Raw genomic sequence first — 25,081 nt, forward strand, 5'->3', positions numbered from 1 at the left:
TCTGCCTTCTTCCTGTTCCTATGGATGCCCTGGCATGTTTGTTTGTTTCTTTCTGGCCTCCTATTCCCCTCCCCTCAGACATCACTTCAGCATTTGTGTCTTCTCACTTCACTTATCCTGGGTGTCACCATTTCAGCCTATGAACATGCCATTAATTTGCTATCTTTACAAAATTCTCTCTTGACTTTACATACCTCTGTAGCTGCCCTCTCCCTTCTCTCCTCTTCTTTACAACAAAACTCCTTAAAGAACTGTTGGCTGGGCACAGTGGTTCACTCCTATAATCCCAGCACTTTGAGAGACTGAGTTGGGAACATGACTTGAGGCCAAAAGGTCGAAACCAGCCTGGGCAACACAGTGAGACCTCATCACCACAAAAAATAAATAAAAGTTAGCCAGATGTGATGGCACACTGCCTGTAGTCCCAGCTACTCCAGAGGCTAAGGTGGGGGGATCACTTGAGCCCAGGAGTTCGAGGCTGCAGTGCGTAATGATGGCACCACTCCACTCCAGCCTGGGTGACAGAGTGAGACCCTGTCTCAAAAAAAAAAAAAAAAAAAAAGAATTATTCTATAATCAGTCTCTACTTGGTTTCTTCTCTTCTCTCTTCAACCTCCTCCTGAAGGATCCTCAAGTTGCTAAATTCTAAGATCCAGTCTTAGTCTTCCTGTTACTGGACATGTTATTGGACATGTTGTAGGCAGGGTTGGATGGAGTAGGTCTCCTCTTTTCTTGGCTTTGTTTTCCCCTTACTGTTTTCTCCTACCTTCTAAGTCTCCATTTCCTGACCCCTAAACTTTGGAAAACCCAGGGCCTGGTACTCTGACCTCTTCTATAACTCTTGCTTAGTGATCTCATCACTTGCCTGACTTGAATGACTCCCAAATATATATCTCTCACTTGGACTTCTCCTTGAACAAAAGATGCATATATCTAGCCCTGAAGACATTTTTATACGAATTAGAAAAAACTGCCCTTTCCTCAAGCACATGACTGCCATCTTCTGGAAATTTTTCAGAGTAGAGACACCTATCCAAAGACTGAATGTGAATGGTGTCTCCTTCAGCTGTGTTGTCCTCAACCTTAGAAGTGCTTTTTCTCAACTTGGCTGGGTGTGTAATGGGTATCACAAGCTTAATAGGTCCCAACCCACATCCCATCCCATCCCATCCCATCCCATCCCATCCCATCCCATCCCATCCCATCCTCTTCCCTTCAGTCTTTTCTATTTCAAACATTTTCTGGTGGCTGAGGTCAAACTCTTTGAAGTTATCCTTGATGCTTCTCTTTCTCTCATTCCCCAGCTTAAATCCTTCAGCAAATTCTGTTGGTTTTTTCTTCAAAATACATTAGAATTTAACCACTTATCACCACCCTACTGTTGTCACCCTGGTCCAAGCCTCAGCAGCTCTCCCCGGGATAATTCCAGTAGCAAGCTTCCTTTCTTGCTCCTCATGTCTGTCCTCAACACAGCAGCCACAGTTGTTTCAAACCTAGGTCACAGCATGTTTCTGCTCTACCCCAAATCCTTCAGATGCTCTACCAACTCACTCAGAAAAATCAAAATCCTTAAAACGGTCCAAGGGCCCTCCACATCCAGGCCTGTCTACAGCACAGGCCTTGTTTCCCACCTCCCTCCCCTCCACACCGCCTGGTGCTCCAGCCACATGGACCTGGCTCTCCCTCAACATGCCGAGCACACATCTGCTTTAGGCACTCTGCCTGGATGCCCTTCCATACAGTACGACCTGCTGCCTTCCTTTCTTGAGTCATTGCTCAAAGGTCACTTTACCCTGTCATGGAAGCCTTCCTCATCTATACCACATAACCAAGCAACCCCTTTCCCAAAGCATTTACTATCCCCCTGCTATTTTATTTTCTCCATAGCACTTAGCATCAGACACACACACATTGTTTACTGTTTTACCTGATTAGAATTTAAGGTTCGTGAGCCTAGAGACTTATTTTCCCCCCTTTACTATATCCCAATTTCTAAAACAGTTCTTGGCAAGTAGAGTGATCTCAAAAAATGTTAATCAAATAAATAAATGAGTATAGGTATCCTTGGATTTGTCTGGGGGACACTATCCTCAACAAGACACTGCAAATTGACCAAGGGGTTGACAAAGTAAAAATACACAAAGGTTTGAGATGGTCCTGCACAATTATCATCTCTTGATTCCAAGATAAAAGTATTTTCAAGAGTTTGAGAACTGATTTAAATCTAATTTGAAAATAGCATTGGTTTTACACCCTTCCGGAAGGGCATGTTTCCTACAGAGAAAGCAAGTAGGTGCCATCTAGTGGCAACAAAGGAGGTCCACATTTATGTTAACTGAAATGTATCGATTAGCAATGATTGAAAATGTAGTTCCTGATCCAGAAGCTTATGAACTGTATGACAGAACAGTTGTGATAGCCATAAGTTCTCAAGGGTGCACTTTCCACGGAATAGGTGGCATTGAAAAAAACACAGTTCTATTTCTTCTAAATTATTTCTAATTTTTCCATTTAATTTTTGCTTGTTTTCTGGGATCTGATTTCTTTTTTTCCTTTGTTTTTCTTCCTGTTTTGTCCTCTACTTATCTATATACTCTTACATTCACATGGTACTGGCCTAAGCATTGAATGGGTAATAAAATGAAGGCTCCATCTTCTGGGAATTTATATTCTAATAAAGACACTGCCTGTGAGGGTAAGTGTAGAAGAACATGCCTGATCTTGATGAACTGATCGCTTCAGGCCAGATTTCTGCAGCCTGTTGAGTCTTTACTGTTGGGTATACTTCCAACATTAGAGGAATGAGCTTTCAGGAGACTTAGCTTGCTGTTTTTCAGAAAGTGGCACATTATATGGAGAAACTAAGATAGAAAGAGAAATACTCATGTCCATGCATGTTGTCAGGAAAGACAGAAATTAAGTCTGTCTCTGATTCTCATTCTAACATCCCAAAAGCTAGGTCATTTCAATTCTTTGGTAAATTAAAGTGGAAACTTTTTGGTCCACTTTGGGAGTCTGTGACCTTTCCAGTTCAGAGTGGCTGGGGTTGGAACTGGGAAATCTTTGCCACCAGAGGGCCCGAGTAGTGGTGAGACAAAGCAAGGTAGGGGTGTAAGGCCCAGGAAGGAGACAAACTCGGGGTGCTGACACTCACGTTAATGCACACGGCCTTTTCACAGCTGAGTAGCACCAGAGGACAAAAGTTGGACCCGTGGAATATGACAAGAAAGCAGATTTCATACCAAACATAAACATTTTCCAATCAGAGTTTTTTTCCAACGAGGTCAAAGTTTCCGTTACCCATTAGTGGATGGGTCCAAGCAGAGACTGCATGACAACCTACCAGATTTGTTGAACCTACAAAGATTCTCTGATTCTCTGGAAGACCTCTCTTTCTCCCTGCACATGTCAAAATCCTCCCTACTGTTCAATATTCAGTCCATACCCCACTTCCTTTTTTGGGTACCACCACTTAAAATAATCTTTTCTATCTCTACCTTTCCTATCATTTTAAGGGCAGCTCAGCATTTATGTTATGCTACCTGCATAATGTTTTTTCTCAGTAGTCTAATCCTTAGCTTTTTGAGTTAATGCTAACCTACTTGAAGACACGGACCACATCTGACAGCTCTCTTGCTATTTGGCTTGACATTTCATCTCCAAGAGTGAATATTAACTGTTTGTGATGGGGAATGGTAGTAAGGCTACCAATAATTGCCTCATCTGGCTTTTTTATTTTTATTTTTATTTTTATTTTATTTTATTTTATTTTAGATGAGGGCTTACTTTCTTGCCCAGGCTGGAGTGCAGTGGCACGATCACGGCTCGCTGCAGCCTCGATCTCTCTGGCTCTTATCTGGCATTTGGGTCCAAGGTGCTTAGCCATAGTCTAAGGTTAGCGGTACAATTCTTCATTGAGATATTAGATAAACTAAAATCTTTGTTGAGGTTTGTTTCTTTGTTAGATTTATACTCATTTAAAAAAATCTAATAGTACTGTACTAGCTTTTCTTTTAAATTGTGGTGTTTTTCATATACCTGATTTCTCTCAAAGTAGGTATAGAAATTGATAATACAACACTTTGTAGGATGTTACTGAAATTTAAAAAACCCAGTTTTGTTATTTATGTAGTTATTTTAGTGTTTTTCCCTCTGCTGAGGGATTTTTTAAAAATTTTAGATTACAGGTAAATATTTTCTTTGATATAATACTTTATAACTTTTTTGCCTTGAGAAATTGTCTTTATACAAGCTGATGTCGTAATTTCAATAGTATGTTTTTAAGCTAAAGGATTCCATATATTATTTATTTTTAACAAATTAATCAAATGATTCCCCCTAACTTATTTTACCTTCTGAAGATATATTTATATAACTTGGCATTCCATCCTGATGAAATGGTGATACTGAAGAGGGAAATGCTAACAGAACTCAGTGGTATCCTAGATCTAATGTTTTTAACAATCAGGTGCTGTTGTTTGCTTTGTCATTTGGACAGCCAAAATTTTCTTTAAATTATTTAATAGGCTTTGTGCTTTAGGGACTGGTTATAGTATTTAATTGCTCAACTGAAAATTAGCAAATTTAGCATCTATAGCATCTGTACTATGTTTAATATTTCTGAAGTATTAATTGTGATTCTTAGTAACTACTGTGTTCTGTGGGATGTTCATGAGGGATGAAGAGAGAATATCGGATAATTTGACTTATAATTAAAGAAACATTTTTTATAATGTGGCAAAAATGCATGAATTTAAGTCGTGTCATTTTGGTTTTGTTTTTGTAGAATATGCTGAGTTTCTACATTGCAAAGGAAAGAAATTTACAGATTTTGATGAAGTTCGGCATGAGATTGAAGCAGAAACAGATCGCGTGACTGGAATGAATAAAGGCATTTCCTCCATACCCATTAATTTACGAGTCTATTCCCCACATGGTAAGTAAAATAATAAAATTCCAAATTCTTCTCCCCAAACATTTTTACTACATTAATTAACATACATCATTTGTACAGAAGATACAAACAGTGCTGGCTTTCTAGGGTATCCTTTGGATACTGCCCATTAATGTTATGGTTCAAAGAGCTCTTAGAACATTTAAGGAGAGGGAGGAGGAGATGACTTTAATAAAAACAGAATTGAGTTAGTCATTAAATATTTTTTCTTCATTTTCATAATAAGCTTTTAGAATTTGAGAAGGGTATGTATGAAAACTTCCATTTTTCAGTCTTTGCTGAAATCTTAGAGGTACATGTTACTATGGTTGCATCCTCCCCTATTGGATTTCTTGCAGCCATATATAGTCCTATTTATTTTCTTCCTGAGAAATCAGCTCTGAGTTTTCCCCCCAGACTATCGGTAGAAACTTATAAATTAGATAACCAATCCATAAGGTGTGATGGGAAATAGCCTCTATGCTGACTAAATTTTTAGTGGGCAAATTTTCATTTCTTATTCCCTACTTAACTCTATTGCTTTTAAAACAGAATATAAATGACATAAGCTCAATTAGGACTTCCCAAGGGTACTTGGTGCCAACATTATTTGTACAGAGAGGTTGGGCTAGAGTCATGTTGTTGCTGACTCTGTTCATACAGCTAATTCAGTAAACCCAGGGCACCACGAATGGCTAACAGCTTTCTACTAGGCTAAGTGGTTAACTTTCTATAAAAAACATATGATACTTTTTAAGGAAAGGGCAAATCTTACCCTGCGAGTTTTTATACCACTTGAAGGCGATGTACAAGACTGGCAGACAGCATATGCATTTTTCGTTTGGTGTTTTAATTATAACCCCCTAGTTACAGATATGACAGCTTTCTGAGCAAACTGTTAGGCATGCAAATCAGTGCCTTTCAAATTATGTTAAAGTGATCATTTGGCATAGCACAATCATATCATAAAATTAGAGAAAACTAGCAAAACCATTTTTATTTTATGCTTTTTATTCTTCACACATGGGTTTGAGTTGTTCAGATACACAATGTAGAAAGCTGAGCTAAGTGACAAATGGTTCTGTGTTATCTTTTAGCATTGAAAGTGTATGTAAGACTCTTTTATCCTTTCCACACAGTGTTAAATCTAACCCTTATTGATCTACCTGGGATAACCAAAGTGCCCGTGGGAGATCAGCCACCAGATATTGAGTATCAGATCAGAGAAATGATTATGCAGTTCATCACGAGGGAGAACTGTCTGATTTTAGCTGTTACTCCAGCCAATACTGATCTTGCAAACTCAGATGCGCTGAAGCTAGCTAAAGAAGTTGATCCTCAAGGTGAGTGTGTGACTACTAAGATGAGAGGGAATTAAAGTGTCAGGAGTTTTGGTATCTTTAAAGGTAACACAAATTCTCAAGACTCGATTTCATTATAAATAAATTAGGCATTGTTAATATTGTTAAACCTTTTGTATTTTAAATACAAATTCAGTATTTAATATTAAAAATAATTTAGTAAAGATTTACTAAAATAATGAAATTTATATAGTCAAAACCTATATAAATCTAAGAATAATGAGATCAAGAAAATAGACATTTCTAAGCCTCATGGGCTATGTATTTTAAAAAGTTGATAAAGTAAACTTCTGGTACAGCAGAATTCAGACAATCTACTAATATTATGAGTTACCTGCATATACTCCCAACGAAAAGTCTTTCTGTGTTTTTTCTTTGTCTTGTTTCTTTAAAATAGGAAGCTCTATTAATGCATGTAAGATATTATTTAGTTTATAATTATTTGAGAACCAATATATATAAAAGCAGGGATTTATTTGTTATTGCCATCTCAAAATCCAGAAAAGTTCCTTTCTTAGGCGGATGTTTTAGCTTTTTATTTCTTTGAGTTGAATAATGACAGTTTATCATCAGAGACCTCAATGCTGGCCTCGGTGTGTGTCTGTTTAAAGTGACCACGGGGTCGGGTGCAGTGGCTCACGCCTGTAATCCCAGCACTTTGGGAGGCTGAGGCAGGTGGATCACGAGGTCAGGAGTTTAAGACCAGTCTGGCCAAGATGGTGAAACCCCATCTCTACTAAAAATACAAAAATTAGCTGGGCGTGGTGATGGGCGCCTACAATCCCAGCTACTTGGGAGGTTGAGGCAGAGGATTGGAATTGCTTGAACCCGGGAGGTGGAGGTTGCAGTGAGCTGAGGTCGCACCATTGCATTCCAGCCTGGGCGACACAGCAAGAGAGCAAGACTCCATCTCAAAAAAAAAAACAAAAACAAAAACAAAAACCATAATAATAATAAAGTGATTGCGGAAGGGCATTTAGTGATGTGCCCTTTTAATACGGAGATGCATGTACTTCAATTTTAGGAATTTTTCTTTGTTTCATAATTAATTGCCCCAATTTTCTTTGTTCTTTTTATCTGTAGTTCTTATTATTAGCAGGTTAGAACTCCTGAATGAATCCTTTATTTCAATCTTTCTTTTCTATAATCTATTTCTTGTCTTTTTGTTCTACTTTTAGCAAGATTTACTCAACTTTATCTTCTGCTTTTCCGATTCATTTTAAAAGTTCATTTTTTTTTACTTAGTGAATGTTATTTTTATTTTTAAAAATAGCATCTTGTTCTTGTTTTCACAAATACAATATCTTCCTCCAAGGATTTTAGTGAGAGCTTTTTGAAGGTTTTCTTTTGTAATCGACATTGTCTGAGTCCATTGTTTTCTGATTGTTTGTTTTTGTTTCTGTCTTTGATGTTAGAGACCTTTTTCAAATGTTTGTCCATCTTTTGCCACTTGTTCGTGCATGAAAGTGGAGCACCAAAAGCTAATTTGTGTACATGAGAGGGATTCATTGACCAGTGGGTTTTCCCGTGGAGTAACTGTGCTGAGAGTTGACCATTTTGTTAGGAGACTTCCTCAATCGTTAGGTTCTAAGAGTATTTTCTCCTGAGCTGCTCCAGTATAAGCCTGATGTCTAGTGTTCTTGGAGCCAAGAATTGGTGGGGCAGGGGATGGAGTGGGAGGAGGATGGTTCTCACTATTCAGTGTGTACACTTTTAATTAATCCTCTGCTTTCATAATGGCATTCCTGAAAGTTTTCTGGAGTCCAGAGTCCCTCTGGTTCAACCTCTTTTGAAGCATGTCTTCAGTACTCTGCTGAGGTGGAGGAAGGGTAGCTATGTGGGTGTGTCCTCTAGGAGCCTTCAGTCAATTCTTTTATTTTCAGCTCCTTCTATACCCTAGCATTGGTTCTTCAATTCTTGGGCCTTTGCAGAATTCTGCAATGGTAACTGTTTTTTTTCTTCTTGGTTTCCTCCACCATCCCTGAAACTGGGTCTTATAACAAAGCAGGTAGAGGCTCCCAGGTGGCAAGTTAGGACCATCACCAGGACTCCCTTTACAGCATCAGTGACTTGGAAGAGTCAGATTATAAACTGGGACTGGAATCTAGTCATAAAAATGGTGCTGAACCATTCCTGTCTTACAGCCTTCTTATCCCATAGGAGATTGAGCCATGGTTGTCAGATTGGGACAGAGAGAGTCATACCATCAGTGAATTCTAGTGAGTTCGGCCCAGTCACATTCCTGAAGAGTCCATGTAGAAAACAAACTCAGCTTCTCCTACTATACTTTCAAACATGCTTCTGACTCCAGATGTGTGGTGATTTCTTCGACTGCAAACAAGCAATTGATTCTTTTCTGCAGCAGACATCAGCTAGGTATCCTCTGATTAAATTCAATTCTTATACTGTTTACCTGGAAATAGCATCAGATCACACTTGTTGAGGGTTCAGTCCTACAAGACCAGCCCCACTTCTGATGCCAGTCACAAGATCCAGGTTGTTTACCCTGTGCTCTGACCGACTGGCTATAAATTGGGGTTTCTACAACCTTCTTCTTTTGTGTTCTATTAATTTGCTAGAGGGGCTCACAGAACTCAAGAGAAACAGTTCTTTGTTATAAAGAATATTACAAGGGATACAGATGAAGAGATGCATAGGGCAGTGTATGAGAAGTGATGTGGAGCTTTCATGTTCTCTCTGGGCATACCACCCTCTAGAAACCTCTGCATGTCCAGCTATCCAGAAGCTCTCAGAACCCAGTCCATTTTGGATTTTTACGGAAGCTTCATTATGTAGGCATGATTGATTAAATCATCAGTTATGGTGATCAACTTAAACTTCAGCCCCTCATCCCTCCTAGGAGGTCATGCCTGTTCTTTCTAGTGACCAGTCCATGTGCTGAAGCTATCCAGGAGCTGCCAGCCACTTACCAACCCATTAGCCTACAAAAAGATATTTATCACTTTGAAGATTCCAAGGACTTTAGTAGTTGTATGCTGCGGAATAGGGATGAAGATTAAAAATGCATACCACAACATGACAATCCAGATGAAGCTTCATGGAGTACCGCAAATGATACCATTCAGTCCCTGATTTCTCTTTTGCCCCACCTTGGTTCAGCCTCCTTGAAATTGTTTCTTTTTTAAGATAAATTCTTTTCACAGGTGACAAGATGGCTGTAGATATCCTGCCTCACATCCTCACAACTTCAAATCTAGTAGAAGAAAAGCCATTGGAGAATATTTTGTGTGTATTATGAATTTTATAATAAATATAAACTAAAAAATTAGGCCAACTAATAAATCTTGTAAAGTGATTTCTTAAAATTGGTTTAACATATTCATGCTGTATTTTACCCCTGTTGTGCACATGGGGAATATTAATGGGCAGTAACTACATCTCATTTCTCAGGCTTTTCAAAAGAAGATTCATTTATGACCTAAAATAATAACTCATGTGATCACAGATCATTAGGTGAGAGCAATGAATGTTTGTGGAGGGAGTCATCAGTTTGCCAGAAAGGAATCAATCTCCATAATGTCATTCCCAGTATATTTGACGTGTTGTTATAGCATAAGGAAAATACAGCATTGACTGTCAGTCAGGAGTGTGTCATTTTATGCCACAAATCTACTCCAGAAAGTCAACTGAGATTAAAAAAAAAAATCATAGGCTTGGCTTATTTACAAGCTCATTTTTATTAGATGCCACTTAGAAATTGTCATGTAAATGTTCATGAACTTACCTAAAATAAATCTCCTTTTTTGTGGATCATTAGAAGTTCTGCTCCACCATTTACAGACTTACTTGCCCCCAGTTTTTATATTCTATATATGGTGGTCCCAAGAGGAGACTTTTGAAAGTTTTGGTAGGAGTCATTACTGATGAGATAGAATTTATGTGTGTTATTTTGCCATTGGTTTTGTGTATGACCTGTGTTTTTTTGTTTCTCTATTTCTCTGTTACTATCTTCTTTTGTGTTAAATATTTATTTTCTAGTATATAATTTTAATTCCTTGGTCATTTATTTTACTTTTTTTGTTATTTTCTTAGTGGTTGCCATAGGATTACAATTAACATCTTAATTTATAACAGTCTAGTTTGGATCAATACCAACTTAATTTCAATAATACACAACATTTTGCTCCTATATTAAAGCTCCACTCCCTCCCCTTCCTATGTGCTATTATTGTCATACAAATCACAACTTTATACAATACATGCCTATCAACACAGAAATATAATTATAGCTTTATATGATTGTCTTTTAAATCAGATGTGAGAAAAAAGAGTTACAAACAAAAATATGTTTATATTGTCTATTATGTTTAACTATGTAGTTAACTTTACTGGTGTTCTTCAGTTTTTTCTTGGTGTTTGAGTTACTGTCCAGTGTCCTTTTATTTCTGCCTGAAAGGCTCTCATTAGTATTTATTGTAGGCTATGTCTGTCAGTAAGGGATTCTCTTGGTTTTTGTTTATCTTGGAATGTCTTAATTTCTCCTTAAATTTTGAAGGAGAATTTTTACTTCTTTTCCTTTTGTCAATTTGAGCATGTCATCCCACTACCATCTGACTTCCATGGTCAAAATTCAGCTGTTAATCTCATTGAGGATCCCTTGAACATGATTTTCTTCTCTCTTCCTGCTTTTAAGATTCTCTCTCTCTCTCTCTCTCTTTTTTTTTTTTTTTTTGTCTTTTGGCAGTTTGATTATGATATCTGTAGGTACAGATCTTGTTGAGTTTATCCTACTTGGAGTTTGTTGACCTTCTTGGATGTGTAGATTAATGCTTTTTAAATCAAATTTAAGAAATTTTCAGCCATTATTTCTTCAACGATTCTTTCTTCCTCTTTCCCTCCTCTTCTCTTTCTGAGAATCACATTATGTGTATGTTGGTATGATGTTTTCACATATCTCTGAGACTTTGTTCATGTTTCTTCATTCTTTCTTTTGTCTTTCTTTTCTTTAGACTGGGAGGAACAATCTCAATTGATCTGTCTTCAAGTTTGCTGATTCTTTCTGCCTATTCAGATCTGCTATTAAATCTCTATAGTGAATTTTTAAATTTCCGTTATTTTATCTCCAGATTTTCTATTTGGTTCTTTTTTTTTTAAAAAATAATATCTATATCCTTACTGATATCCTATATTTGGTGAAACATTATTCTCATACATTCTGTTTGTTCTTTAGATTATTAATTTTTTTTTGGTTTTTAAAACATATTTAAAATGATTTAAAGCCTTTGTCTAGTAATTTCAATTTCTGGACTTTTTCAGGGACAGTTTCTATTGACTGTATGTTTTCTTTTGGGTGGAACATACTTTCTTTGCATATGTTAAAATTTATTTTTTTGGTTGAAAATGAGATATTTAAATAATGTGATGTGGCAGCACTAGAAACCAGATTCCTCTCTCCATCCCAGTTTTCGTTGCTATTTATTGTTGTTGCCGCAGGTGCTATTTATTTGGTTACTAATTTTCATGAACCAATTCTGTAAGCTATATTCTTTGTTGTGTGTGGCCACTTAAGTCTTTGCTCAGCTTTATTTTTTTAGTGGTCAGGACAGAGATTTTCTTAAATACCAGAGCCAGTAGATCTCTAAACATTTACCAAAGCTCTCAATGTGCATTTTGGGGTATGGCTTCAATGCTCAGGCAGGCAGTTTACAACTCTGCCTTAATCCTAACTTCTTGCCTGTGCAGAGCCTCAAGGTGAGCTAGAGGTGAGAATTTAGGATCTTCTGAGGTCTTTGCTGTGCTTACACAAAACCCCAAGCATGCATGTGGCTTTCTAGATTCTAGATTGTACATATATACAAAATTTTCAATGACCTTTGTGGCCGTCTCATTCCTAAGCTTTTCCTTTTAAGTTTTTTGGTTAGTTTTTTTCTTTTCTTTTCTTTTTTTTTTTGTCCCAATTTTTATTGCTGCTTGAGACATGTGATGTTGAACAATTGCCACTGATTATTTTTGACAAATATTTTCTGGGGAAAAAGGCTTTTCGCACTGAATAAGCTCTGAGTCAGGTCAAATAAAGAAAAGTCCTGTGAATGGGGGTTTTTAGGGAACTGCTAGACAGGTTAAATAATTACAATTGTCTGAAAATTGTAGTTTTGATGTTCTCCAACCCCATTCTGTCCCCTTCAGGGGTTTCTAGGCTTCTGATTTTCACCGTGATTGTGGAGTTTTTGTTTTCAAGACTACTGTAGAGATGAGAGGGGTATGGGCATAGGGCAAGTTCAAACACCACATGGCTTGTTGTTCTTACTGAAATCCAGGGTTTTTTTTTTTTTTTTCAAATGGAGTTTTTGCTCTTGTTGCCCAGGCTGGAGTGCAATGGCACAGTCTCGACTCACTGCAACTTCTGCCTCCTGGGTTCAAGTGATTCTCCTGCCTCGGCCTCCCAAGTAGCTGGGATTACAGGCATGTGCCACCATCCCCGGCCAATTTTTTACATTTAGTGGAGACGGGGTTTCACCATGTTGGTCAGGCTGGTCTCATACTCCTGACCTCGAGTGATCCACCTGCCTCAGCCTCCCAAAGTGTTGGGATTACAGGTGTGAGACACTGTGCTTGGCCAGAAATCCAGGTGTTTTTTTTTTTTTTTGAATATTTACTCCTTAGATTATTGTAAGCCTTTGGTTAATTTCCAGAGTTCTGAAACAGTTGGCTTTAACAATTTTTGCCTGTTCTTTCTTACTGTGTTTATGGAGAAGTGGTCTTTTCAGAGGTCCTTATTCCAGAATTCCCATTTATATTCCTCATTCTGGTCCTATACAACTATAATAACAAGAAACTTTTCATATAACAGTCATTGGAGTTGGGATGGTGAGGGCAATCTGGTTATGACATCTGTTACCCTGTTGGTCTTCAGGAATGATTTGGCTGTCTGTGAAAGTGGCCTGTTCTCACCACTTAATGTACATCTTTTTTGATATTTTGCCCTTGGCTAAACAGGATGACCTATTTAGATAATAGAGGACCATTCTTCATTCTTTATTTATCTGAATTAGAATCTTATCCACCAAGGTACATAATTATCATTTTCTGAGAGGTAGTGTATTTTAGGCAGTAGCTACTTTGTACTAAATTAAATCTTTTTGACATAGACAGGCAATTTTCACCTAAATGGGATTTGAGTATATTTGAATATATACTTAGGAAGACAGCTCATGTTGATAAGTTAATTATAAATTATTTGCATAATAATATTCAGATTGAAAACTTCTATAAAATAAGTATTATTAAATGTTGGGATATATTTATATATGTTTTATATTAAGTTTCATGTGAAATTATTCTCTCAGCATATGTAGAATGTCACAAATTTGTGGCTAGACAAAGTTCAAGCTCATCTTTTGCATCATTTATGAAAAATGGTTTTACTGAGTAAAAGAGTTTTTAGTATAATTTCAAGGGGAATGGCTATATAATTTGAAATGTCAAACTCCTAGCCATCAGAATTATATGATGTTTTGAATATATTTTTCTCTGTAGAGTGGTTTTTACTTTTCAAAGTGCTCTTACTTTTGCTTTAGTTTCACAAGAATACTGGAGGTTGGTATGGGTGAGGTCCTATTTTGGGGTAAGGAAGTTTATCTAGGTGATATATTCAGTGGTTGAATAACATACCTGTAAACACACCATGTGCGTATGGTATAGCCCTTCCCCTCCTCCTCCAGTACGTTTTCCACTTCATCAGACCATTCCTCTGCTAGTTGCCTTATTAAATGATGTAGATAAAAATAAACACAGGGCTTGGAAGCAGATCCATCACATCCTGATTGTGTGTCCTTGGGCAAGTTATTTAACTTATTTGAACCTTATTACTTAATCTCTAAAATGAAGTGAAATTATCATAACCCTTACCTCAAAAGGTTGCTATAATAATTAAGATAAATTATTATAAAGATAATAATAATTGGATCGGTGTGGTGGCTCACAGCCATAATTCTAACACTTTGGGAGGCCAAGGTGGGCAGATTGCTTGAGCTCAGGGGTTCAAGACCAGCCTGGGCAACATGTGAAACCCCGTCTTCTGAGAGGTAGTGTATTTTAGGCAGTAACTAAAATATAAAAAAATTATAAAAAAATAAAAAAATATAAAAAAATTAGCGGGATGTGGTGGTGCATGCCTGTAGTCCCACCTTCTTGGGAGACTAAAGTGGGAGGATTATACGAGCACAGGAGGTCGAGGCTGTGGTGAGATGTGATCACACTACCGCACTCCAGCCTAGGTGACAGAGTGAGACCTTGTCTCAAAAAATAAAAAAACAAAAAACCACCTACTCGAAATAGCTAACCAAATGCTAGCAGTTATTTTCCTCTTGAAAAGAATTAAAGGAAACTTTACCAGGCTTTGTTATTTTATTTGTTGTATATAACTTGTAGATTTAATATACTTTTCTTTAAAGCAGTTATATTTCATAATTCAATTTCGTAATTTCATATATATTTCATAATTCATATTCATATAATTCATAATTCATATATTTCATAATTCAAACTACCACACCAATGTGATTTAATGAGGCTTGATAATACAAAAAATAGAATTATAATAAAATTGTTTTGAATATTTTAATAATGTGTTATGCAATAAGCATAATTTCAGATTCATCTGCAAATTGCTAGATTAACTATAGGTGAAAGAAGGTCTTAGGGAGGTTGGGGCTGGGGTGGCATAGAAGGAGGATTTTCCTGAGCTTGGCTTGATTTGTTTCAGGATTATGCTAGCTGCTGCTCATGGATTTAGAGTAAACGAGCAGACTAAGATTCCTAGCACAGTCTCGCTGCAGAGGGAGCGTTCAGTGCTTTCTCAAAGGAGCACTTCCTCCAGCTATTTTGTTTGTTTATTTATTTATTTATTGGCACCCCAGATGGGACAGGAACCCTTCAGCTCTTTACAATCCTGCTCATATACATTAACAATTCAGTCACTCCCTTTTTTAGTTCATTAATTTGTTGCTTCAAAGACATTTATCAGGCATCTGTTGAGCCAGCAAAACGCTCCTGGTCAGTCGTGTAAATTCAATGTGCTGTATGTACCACCTGGTAGGACACCAGACTAGGCAGGTGCTCAGTGCATGTTTTTGATTATCTTCTTGTTTCTTCACCATTCTAAAAAATAGGCTATTTGTTTACATGGCATCTTGTGTGTGGAAAGTCACAGAAGTCCCTGGATGATCAGCTTTATGAAATGAACATTTTCATGTTTTAGGGGATGTGGTTTGGCCCACAGCATATATTAATTCAAGTGAAATGAGTTGTGTAATAACACCATGTGTCATATGTTATAATCCCAAGTATGCCAGTCAGGTGGTATCACCGCAGTTTTCTATAGGTGGAATTGAGCTAGAGAGGTCTTGGAACTTGATCACTGTCAAGCAGCTGGCAAGAGGCAGATGCATGATATAAGTGCCTGTCTCGGATGCCAATAGTGCTAATTCTTTCCATTATATCATCTATCTCTCTCTGTTTTAAGCACTTTATTCAGCAATAATCATGAACACATGTTAGAATTAAAAAAATATATATATATATGAAGCCCAAATAATGAAATTTTATAGTACTAAATATGGTGAAACACTGTTAAAGTTACACTGTGGTTTGCTCTAAACTTCTAGAGCAAATATTGTAAATCCAGGAGAACCAATTGATTTAGGAGTTCACACTTATGTTACTACATGAATGCTTCTTGATTACTTCCCCAAAGCACTCAGTCAGCATCGTCTTCAATTGGTTTAATGTAATTTTCACTTTTCCGTATCAGTTATTAATATGGCTACGTTGCTTTAATTAATTTTAAAAGATTATTCTGGTTGCTTGTTCATTTATTTAACAAATAATGAATGCGCACTTACTATGTGTCAAGTACCATTCTTACCACCAGGAATACAGTGGTGAACAAGACAAAATTCTTGGCCTTCTAGAGCTTGTATTCTAACGGGGGAAACAGACAGATAACAGATAACCCATTAGTATAATGTCAGGTGTTATGAAGAAAAATAAGTACTGCAAAGAAAAATGAAACAGAATAAGGGAAGAGAGATTGATTGGGAATGCTGTCTTAGACAGATGGCCTAAGGAGGCAGCATTTAAGCAGATAACTGATGAAGTGAGGGAATAAGCCCTGTGACCACCTAGAAGTAGAGTGTTCCAGGCAAAGGGGACAGTAAGCACAAAGGAATGAGAGTGGAACTGGCTTGACATGTTCAGGAACAGCCAGGAGGATGTTGAGGCTGGGCCTCAGCAGAAAAGTGTTGTTGGTTCTGCAATCAGAGAGGTAGGCAGGGCTCAGATCATGTGGGGTTTTACAGATCACAACAGAGGCTTTGTATTTTTTTCAAAGTGGGCTGAGCAACCAGTGAAGGGTTTTAAGAGTAGAGAGGCAAGGTCTGACTGATGTTTTCATAGGTCAATGTGGCTGCTGTGAGAAGAAAACACTGAAGACCGGCATGAAGAGAAGCAAGGAGACCAGTTAGGTTATTCTATCAGAGAGGTCCAGCACGGGGAGAGGTGATGTGTTTTGGAATAAGAGAGGAATGGTACTGAGGGAAGAAGTTGTCTGATTCAAGGTATACTGTGAAAGTAGAGCTGATAGAGTTTACTAATGGTTTGCTTCATGTGTTTAAAAGAAAGAAGTCAAGGATGACTCCAAGGGTTACCCAAAGGAACAGGTTAAGTGGTTGTATCATTTACTGAGATTAGGAATATTCAGAGAGGAAAATATTGTGGGAGATTAAGAGTTCTATTTTGGATATGTAAAATCTGAGGTGCTCATTAAACACCTAAGTGGTGGTGTTACATATAAGAGATTGGATCCAGCTCAAGAGCAGAGTTTCAAACTGGATTTATGAATCATTGAGTTATCAGTCTATACTGGTATGCAGGTTTAAACCATGCCCCTCACCCCTCTAAGAAAGATATTTGTAAGGCCCAACAGTCTCCTCTCCCCTATCCCATACCTGTGAATATTTGAAGGTCTTTGCAGATGTTTTTAAGTTAAGTATCTTGAGATGAGATAATCCTGGATTTAGGGTGGGCCCTAAAATCCAGTAATTGGTGTCTTTATAAGAGAAAAGAGAGAGATATTTAAGACAGAGAGAGACAAGATAGAAGGCCATGTGAAGATGGAGGCAGAGATTGGAGTTATTTTGCCACAGCCAAAGAATGTCAGGAGTCACCAGAAGTTGGCAGAGGCAAGGAAGAACCCTCCTGTAGAGCCTTTGGAGGGAGTGAGCATGACACTACTGACAGCTGGATGTTGGATGTCTGGCTTGCAGAACTGTGAGACAACAAATTCCTGTTGTTTTAAGCCACTCGTTTGTGGTAATTTGTTATGACAGCCCTAGGGAATTAATTCAGGTGGTGTCTACAGCTTTGAGACTAGTTGAGTTGAGATTACTTAGGAGATGAGTGTAGGTAGAGAAGAGAAGAGGGCCAGAGAAGGAACCCTGGGACACTCCAGTATTTTAGCATTGGTGAACAGGAGGGAAAATAGCAGAGGTGATGAAGAAGCGGTAGAGAATCAAGTGACTATGGCTTTCCAGAGGACAAGAGAAAAATGACTTCAAGATGGGCAATGTAATCGGCCATGCCAAATGTGGCTGAGAGATGGAGGAGGGTGATGTGGCAGGTCAACCAGGCCTACTGCTTAGGAATGGTGAGGAAGCCCAATAACAGTTAGAAATGAAACACAGGAGTCAGTAAGTGTTGGGGAGTGAGATTTCTCCTACATTGTAATACAGCCTTGCTCCCAAACTAAAGATATCAAAGACAGAGCACCCATATTTCTTTGTCCCTCTGGCTTGTCAGTTTTCCCCAGTTCTCACAGGCTGTACTGGACTTCAAACTTAAAATGCTGCTCTGTGAGGAGCCAGAGAGATGCTGAGAAGCTGCATCCATTCAGTCACTCGTATTCTTAGCTCCTGGTTCCTTTCCATCCACTGCTGGAAGATTCAGTAGTAAACAGAAAGAAAACAACCTTGAACTGGGTCCAAGATATCATCACCTCCAATCTTTGTATTAAAATTAGACTTCTATGTTTCATCCAATGGAGATAAGGGTGGAGAACTGACCATTGGATCTGGCAGTTGAGGGTCACTGGTGACCTTGATAAGAGGGGTTTGGTAGGAAAGTGCCCTTAAAGAGGGTTCAAGGAAAACTTGGCTGTGAGGAAGTGAAGACAGGAATAATAAACAGCTCTTTAAGGCCCACTGTAGAGGGAAACAGAAAAATGAAACACTAACAATCATAGTGTAAGATAAAGAGAATGTTTCTGAAAGATGGGAGATACTATAACTTGTTTGTGTGTTGATGGAAATGATGTAGAAGATAAATTAAATTGGTGATGGAGGATAGAGAAGAGATAAATACAGGAGAATGGGATAAAGACAGGATAAATGTGTGAGAGAAGTCCTTGATTTAGGGGAATGAGGATGAGATACAGGGTACCTGTAAGAGTCCTGGCCATAGATTGAAGAGAATTGGATTATTCTTCCATTTTAATCGTAGGAAAGGAAGAGAACATGGAGACAGATGAGATTAGTTGATAAACTGATTAGTGGGGAGATAGCTTTTTATCGTGTTGAGTTTATGATGACTGAATATCTGCGTATCCTGATAGGTCCTAATGATTGTATAATAAAGACACTATGTTTACACTGCTGCTCAAGGTGCCTAGCAGTGTCGCTGACATCTGCTTATTTTATTGATAGTGCTACACCCTGGCTGAGCCGTTCACCCTTGAGAGACATTCCATTTCCTGTATGGAAAGCAGAGGAGTTAGTGGTGGTGTTGATTGATTACTTGATCATGAGTTCATTACCCATGAAGACTATAACTGTGCCTTTTATCTTCTGAGCACAGCAGTATTTTAGCATTACCCATCCAGCTTGTCGTCTACAATAGAGGGCTGTTCAAAGGCCTCGCTAGGGAGGCAAATGTGTCTGGAAATCCCTTTCACGGTGATTTATTTCACAGCAAATGAATTTCATTTCTAAATCTAGCATGACCAGAGGTCTTCCTGGAGTATAAAACCATCCCAAGAGGAGTGTGAGACCTCTCGCTGGGAAAGAGGGCACCATCTTCTCTTGAGATGAAATTCGTGCATTGGGTCAGAATTAACTACTAAGCTGGTGGCAGACTTTTAAATTTGACTTATGGGGGTGTGTCCCTACATACCTCCTTCAGAGTTTGCTTTTTGATGTCTCCCTCTTAAATCTGGAAAATGTTAAAAATCCATGGGTGATGTAAACTGATATTCATTGACCTTTGGCAACATTTAGCAGATACCCAATTTGCTGTCTGGTCACAGAGATGGTGGAGATGCTGCTAAGTTGAACAGAAGCTTCAAACATCCAGGTATTGTCAACACTCAGAATATAATGATTATGTTTATAAACTGCAAAAATAAAAACAATTCATGGAGGAAACCTATTTTCCAGGTACTATATCTGTCTCTGAACCTATTCTTCACCTGAATTAGATTTCCATTTAACCTTAAAATGCTTTGCTTAAGTATTTGACCAATTTAAAAAACTTAATAGATGCTAATTAATTGCATTGAATGCCCAAATGCTACTTGATATGTATTGAATCAGTTAATATGTATGAAAAAATCAGATTAAAAATAACTTAGTATGTAACTCATAGAAGCCGTGTTTTGACTTCTTCAGGAATATGTTTTTGAGCTTTTTATAATATGGGTGAGACTCATAAACTCAATTAGAAAATAGAAACAGAGACTAAACCTGAAGGGTTTGGAGTCCTTGAAAAAATTGTTTTACAAGTTCTATCCAATTCCTTGTTCTTTTAAAGTGATAATTTACTATGCATTGGGCTTGAACAAGACAAACGCTAAGCCATGTTATAATTCAGCTTGTTTGCAAAGAATAGATCATTTATCTGCATGTGGAGAAATGGGCTTGCCCAAGTATAAAGGAACACTTTCATTTTAGCCTTTAAAAAAGCAAATTGAGTCTTATTTAGATTTGAAAATATGACAACAAATACATTAGCTTTATAGGCTTACCAAAGCTTTTTATGAAAGTATATATTCTTTGATATGCTGATTTAATTGGGAAAATAAGATGGTATGATTATAAAATTTACTGTGAAAAAGAAGGAAGAATATGTTTAGGACTTGAATGTGAATGTGTGTGTGTAACATTTGGAGTTTTTAAAAGTACAAACAAAAGAAAAATGTGAAGGCACGATGACAAAGTGAATGTGCTGTTAAAATGGAGCTTGTTATTGTCATCAGTGTAAAAGGCCTCAACGTGGATTTCTAACGCGTTCGTTTCTTTTTGCCACTGGGGGTCACTGTAAAGACGCTGCTTAAAGAAGTTTAAAACTTCCCTGATGCTCTCTGTGGAGTTTGAATGTAGAAATTTAATGTAGAAAAGAAACACTGTTCATGAAAAAGACTTAAAAAAGTAAGAAGATAATAAACATATTCTCTCTTTTTCTGAATTTAATTGCCAATTAGTAATATGAATCTTCATTTTTTCCTGAAATTCTCTTTATATTAATATATGGATGTGTTGCATTGCTCTTCAAGGTAAAAGCGTTTAATAATGATGACTTTAGTGTTACAGAATAATTGTGCTCTTATGTCTTTCTTATTTCAAGGACATTAAAACACAATTAATAGTTTCCTATGCAATTAAATCTTACTCCTGGATTCTAATGTGACCACGAGTTTCTAACATTTCCATTAATGGAGTAGCTCTTTGAAAAGTTGTTATGAAAACATATTCTATAAGCCATCCTCAGAATATATAATTAAACTAGATTCATATAGTTATTTTGTTGGCAGTATAAATAAAATATGACAATAAAAAAAGCGAAATTCTTCTAAACTTCTGTAAGAACTCCATTTTTCATTGCTGAGTTTTAGGATCTTCCCCTCCCTCCTCTCTTGTCCCCTCCCCTTCCTCTTTTTCCTCTATTTCTTCCCCCTCCCCTTCTTGCTCTTCAACATTTCTTGAGTGGCTACCATGTACCTTGAATAGAAGAAAAACTATTTTTTTCCATTGAGACAAGAGTGAAGTAAGGAAGTGTACATGAGGCTTATACGTAGATATCTGGAGAGGTATTTGAATAATTTATTGCCTGTTGACATAGATTTTCTCACTGTAAGTGGGGAGCAAGACTATCAGCTGAGGAAGAACTGGGTTGGGGGTGGGGTAAGGATGTTAAGAGAGAAGGGGGTTGTATAAGACATTTGGCGAGAAATTCATTTTGACCAGCTGCTGTGGAGAAATGTGGAAGGAGAAAGTGGGACTCTATTGAGGCCACGGAGCATCTGCACCAAGCTTAGTGGTTGTGTAATTCCCAAAACCACTCAGCAGCTGGGAGGTTGAAGAGGCAAATACTTGGGTTGCTTTTAGATAAGGATTTTGCAGGGAGGGTTGAATGGAAGATAAAAGTGGGCAACAGAGTCGAGGATATTGGCAAAATAATAATTGGAAAGACAGACTGTGAAATACTTGGAAGAAAATGAAATAAAAAAGAATCTGTATGTTTTGAGGAAAATGAAATTGTTTCAGGGATGGGTTCTGGACAAGCTTGAAGAATTGCAATGTGTTCCTATAAAGAGAAGAAAGAAAATGGGAGAATAGGAGTTTGTGGTTAAAGAGATGTATATTAGAGTTTATGATTTACAGCTGGAACAAGTCCAGGTTATAAATGTCCATGATGTGGTCATGGGAGAAAATTACTAAAATGGCATGCAGGTGAAAAGTTATTGAATAGAAGCAGGCAAGGAACTCAATAGCCACCAGACTGGATACATCGTCGTCATGCACATTGCTGCTGCTTGGATAATGGTGGAACTAAGGGGAGTGAGGACTAGCATGATGATGCTAAAACCTTCAAAAGATATGTGTGTGTTTGTGTTGAAAATGGGTGTGGTAGACATTTGGTGGAAGACAGCAACAAGGGGGAATAGAAGTTGCTTTTCCCAGATGATGTCAGGTTCCAAAGCAGTGTTTCAATGTGAAGGTGGAAGATTTGGGTTTGGAGAAGCAACAAGGAATAAGAAAAATTCTTTAATCTCTACTCTTTTCCTCTAACCCTGGGCTCTATGGAGCCTGGGAGCATATACAGTCTTTACCTGAAAGGCATGAAAAAGAAAACCCAGTTTAAATAAAGGCAAGGAAGTGAGAGCTATTGTTTAGACAAGAGTGTGAGTGTGTTGGAGTAATTTGGTGACAATAAAGATGGTTCCAGATGGCACAGTGAAAAGGATTGGCAAATAGGCAGCAAGAGGAGGAAGCAGGCAGCATGTTGGAACGAAAGTACAAGCTGTTCTGCTAAAGTAACAGAGAAACATTCTGAAAAAATTTTGCTTTAATAAGAATTTGCATTAATAAACGCGTAAACATATAAAAATTACATTTTAAAACAATACAGCCCGCAGTGGTTAATAGCAGCACTCTGGAGCCAAACTGTCTGATTTGAATCATGGCTTCACCATTTACTAGTTGTGTGACCTTGGGCAAATTTCTTAATTTCTCTGTGTGTCAGGTTCCTCCTCTGTAAAATGGAGTAATAATAATACCTTCCTTATAGGACTGTTTTGATATTAAATGAGTTAATGTCTACAAAGTACTTAGTACAGTGCCTGGCACTTGATAAACTATATAAAAGTGTTACATAAAAATAATTTGTTAAGTTAGTTAAAAAGTGAGTTTGTGGCATATGGATTTCAGATTTATAAAATTATTTTTCTAGCAGGAATCGTTATAAGGACTTTCAAAAACCAATAGTTGTAGCAATTTTAGGAAGCATATAGCTATAAAACTTAAATCTCACTCAGCAATGTTAACCTTTGCATTACACTCCCTTCTTGCCCTTTTCTCCTAGGACTGCCGACACTATCACTCATCTAAGGCTCCTTGCACATTGATGTGTTATACAGGATGCACAAAGCCAGAGCCGCCCTTTCAAAAAGCAGTTGTGTTACCTATGCGATTGTGTGTGTGTGCTTCTTGTTTTTTAAAAAGCCAATTACAATTACAATTATTAAAAGAAAAACAGAAAATTACAAGTTTCAGTAATGGTACCTGTAGAGGTCTGTTTAATGCAAATCATGTTCCCTATTTAGTAGGTCCCAACAAAACCAATGAACTTAATGGAAACTTTTACTGTAGTAGAAATTCCTGATCATGGAGGACAGATGACCAGAGGAGCTTGGATTTGGTTTGTGAGTGAAGAACAAAATTGACTGAGAAAGATCTGGTAGTACTAACTGTTTACAAGTTAACCCACTGGAAACAGTTAAAAGAATTTCCTGCTGTTGCTGATAAGAGTCACTGGATGGTGTTCTGAGCCCAGGACATTTTGTGGTCAATAGTCATTAATATGAGGTATGTGTTCAGGATTCCAAATAGATTGCTGAAGGCTGTATGTGGAGCTTGATTAGTTATTAACTGAGACGTAAACTCCTGTGAGAAAGCAAGACTGGGAAATACCTCACAGTCCCAAGTCCACAGCAGTGGTGGGTGCCTACAGGGCAGGCAATTGTGAAGTCTTTCTATGCTGGCGGTGAGGGAAGTTTCTTGATTAAATCCTAATTGTGCTTTCTGGGAGGAACTCCTCTTGTCTATTGTCTATTATTCTTCCTGTGTTCAACTTCTGAAAGTTTCTTCCTTGTCCATTATCTTCTTTGACATATCTGAAGTAGAAATAGGGGATTGTGACTTTCTTGAGAGATTCACAGCTTTCACAGCCTGCCTTCTTCTTGTAAAAACTTGGGGTGATAAAGGTTGTTTTAAAACTCAGAGGCTTTTTCAGGCCAGGCCTTTTGTTTCTTTGTGAATTCATTAACTTTAAAAACTCAGTAAGCTTCTCTACTATCTGCTTCTTGTTAATTCCATGTACAAATAACTGTACCCAATGATTTTTTCCTAGGCATAGATCTTAAATCTATTTTATTTATTTATTTTTCATGTTGCCAATACCTTCCACCCCCTTCTTCTGTCTCTTTCAACTTATTGTGGTTACCTTGAAACTACCTGAGACAGTAGGCTTGAGTAGGGAGGTACGCATTCTAAGTGTAAAGTTTGATGAGCTTTGACAAATGTTGACCCATGTACCACAACCAAGATACAGAACATTTTCATCACCCATAAAATCTCCCTTGTGTCACTTGCCAGTCAGTCTCTATTCTAGTATCCAACTCCTGGCTCCAAGATACCATTGAACTGTTTTCTGTCACTATAAATTGGATTTGTCTTTTCTGGAGTTTCATGTGAACGGAATCATACACTAAGTACTCTTTGTGCCTGGCTTCTGCTCAGCATAATGTTTTTGAGATTCATTTACGCTGCTGTGTGTTTTCAGTAGTTCATTTTTTAAAAATAGGTGAATTGTATCTCATTCTGTGAATATGCCATATTCTGTCAATCCATTTATTTGTTAGTGGATCTTTAGGTTGTTTCTAGTTTTGGGCTATTGCAAATAAAGCTGCTGTAAATATTAATGCACAAGTTTTCCATGTTCATATGTTTCATTTCACTTAGGAAAATACCTGAGAGAAAAATTGCACGTGTTAAAAAATTTTTAAAAACTACTAAACTGTTCTCCAACATGGTTGTACAATTTTTATCCCCAAGAGCAATATGAGTGTTTAATTGCTCCACGTTCTCACCAACACTTGGTGCTGTTAGTTTTATTTTAATTTTTTCCATTGTTTTGTCTGTGAGGCAGCATTGATGTGCATGTCTCTGAGTGTCATCTTAGTGGTGATGCTGAGCATCAGTTCATGTCCTTATAGGAC

The 25,081-nt window shown here is 37.6% G+C and overlaps 1 protein-coding gene across 6 annotated transcripts in view; it reads left to right on the plus strand.

Annotated features, from left to right (window-relative positions):
* Positions 1 to 25,081, plus strand: part of DNM3 (dynamin 3) — a 563,268-nt gene that overhangs the window by 141,872 nt on the left and 396,315 nt on the right. For all 6 annotated transcript variants that reach the window (XM_028850447.2, XM_077999966.1, XM_015124070.3 and 3 more), the window contains exons 3-4: positions 4,787 to 4,936; positions 6,073 to 6,276. In XM_028850447.2, the coding sequence (XP_028706280.1) occupies positions 4,787 to 4,936; positions 6,073 to 6,276 (354 nt within the window). The remainder of the gene's footprint in view (positions 1 to 4,786; positions 4,937 to 6,072; positions 6,277 to 25,081) is intronic.

The sequence above is a fragment of the Macaca mulatta genome, chromosome 1 (assembly GCF_049350105.2).
Source record: "Macaca mulatta isolate MMU2019108-1 chromosome 1, T2T-MMU8v2.0, whole genome shotgun sequence".
Classification (NCBI taxonomy): Eukaryota; Metazoa; Chordata; class Mammalia; order Primates; family Cercopithecidae; genus Macaca; species Macaca mulatta.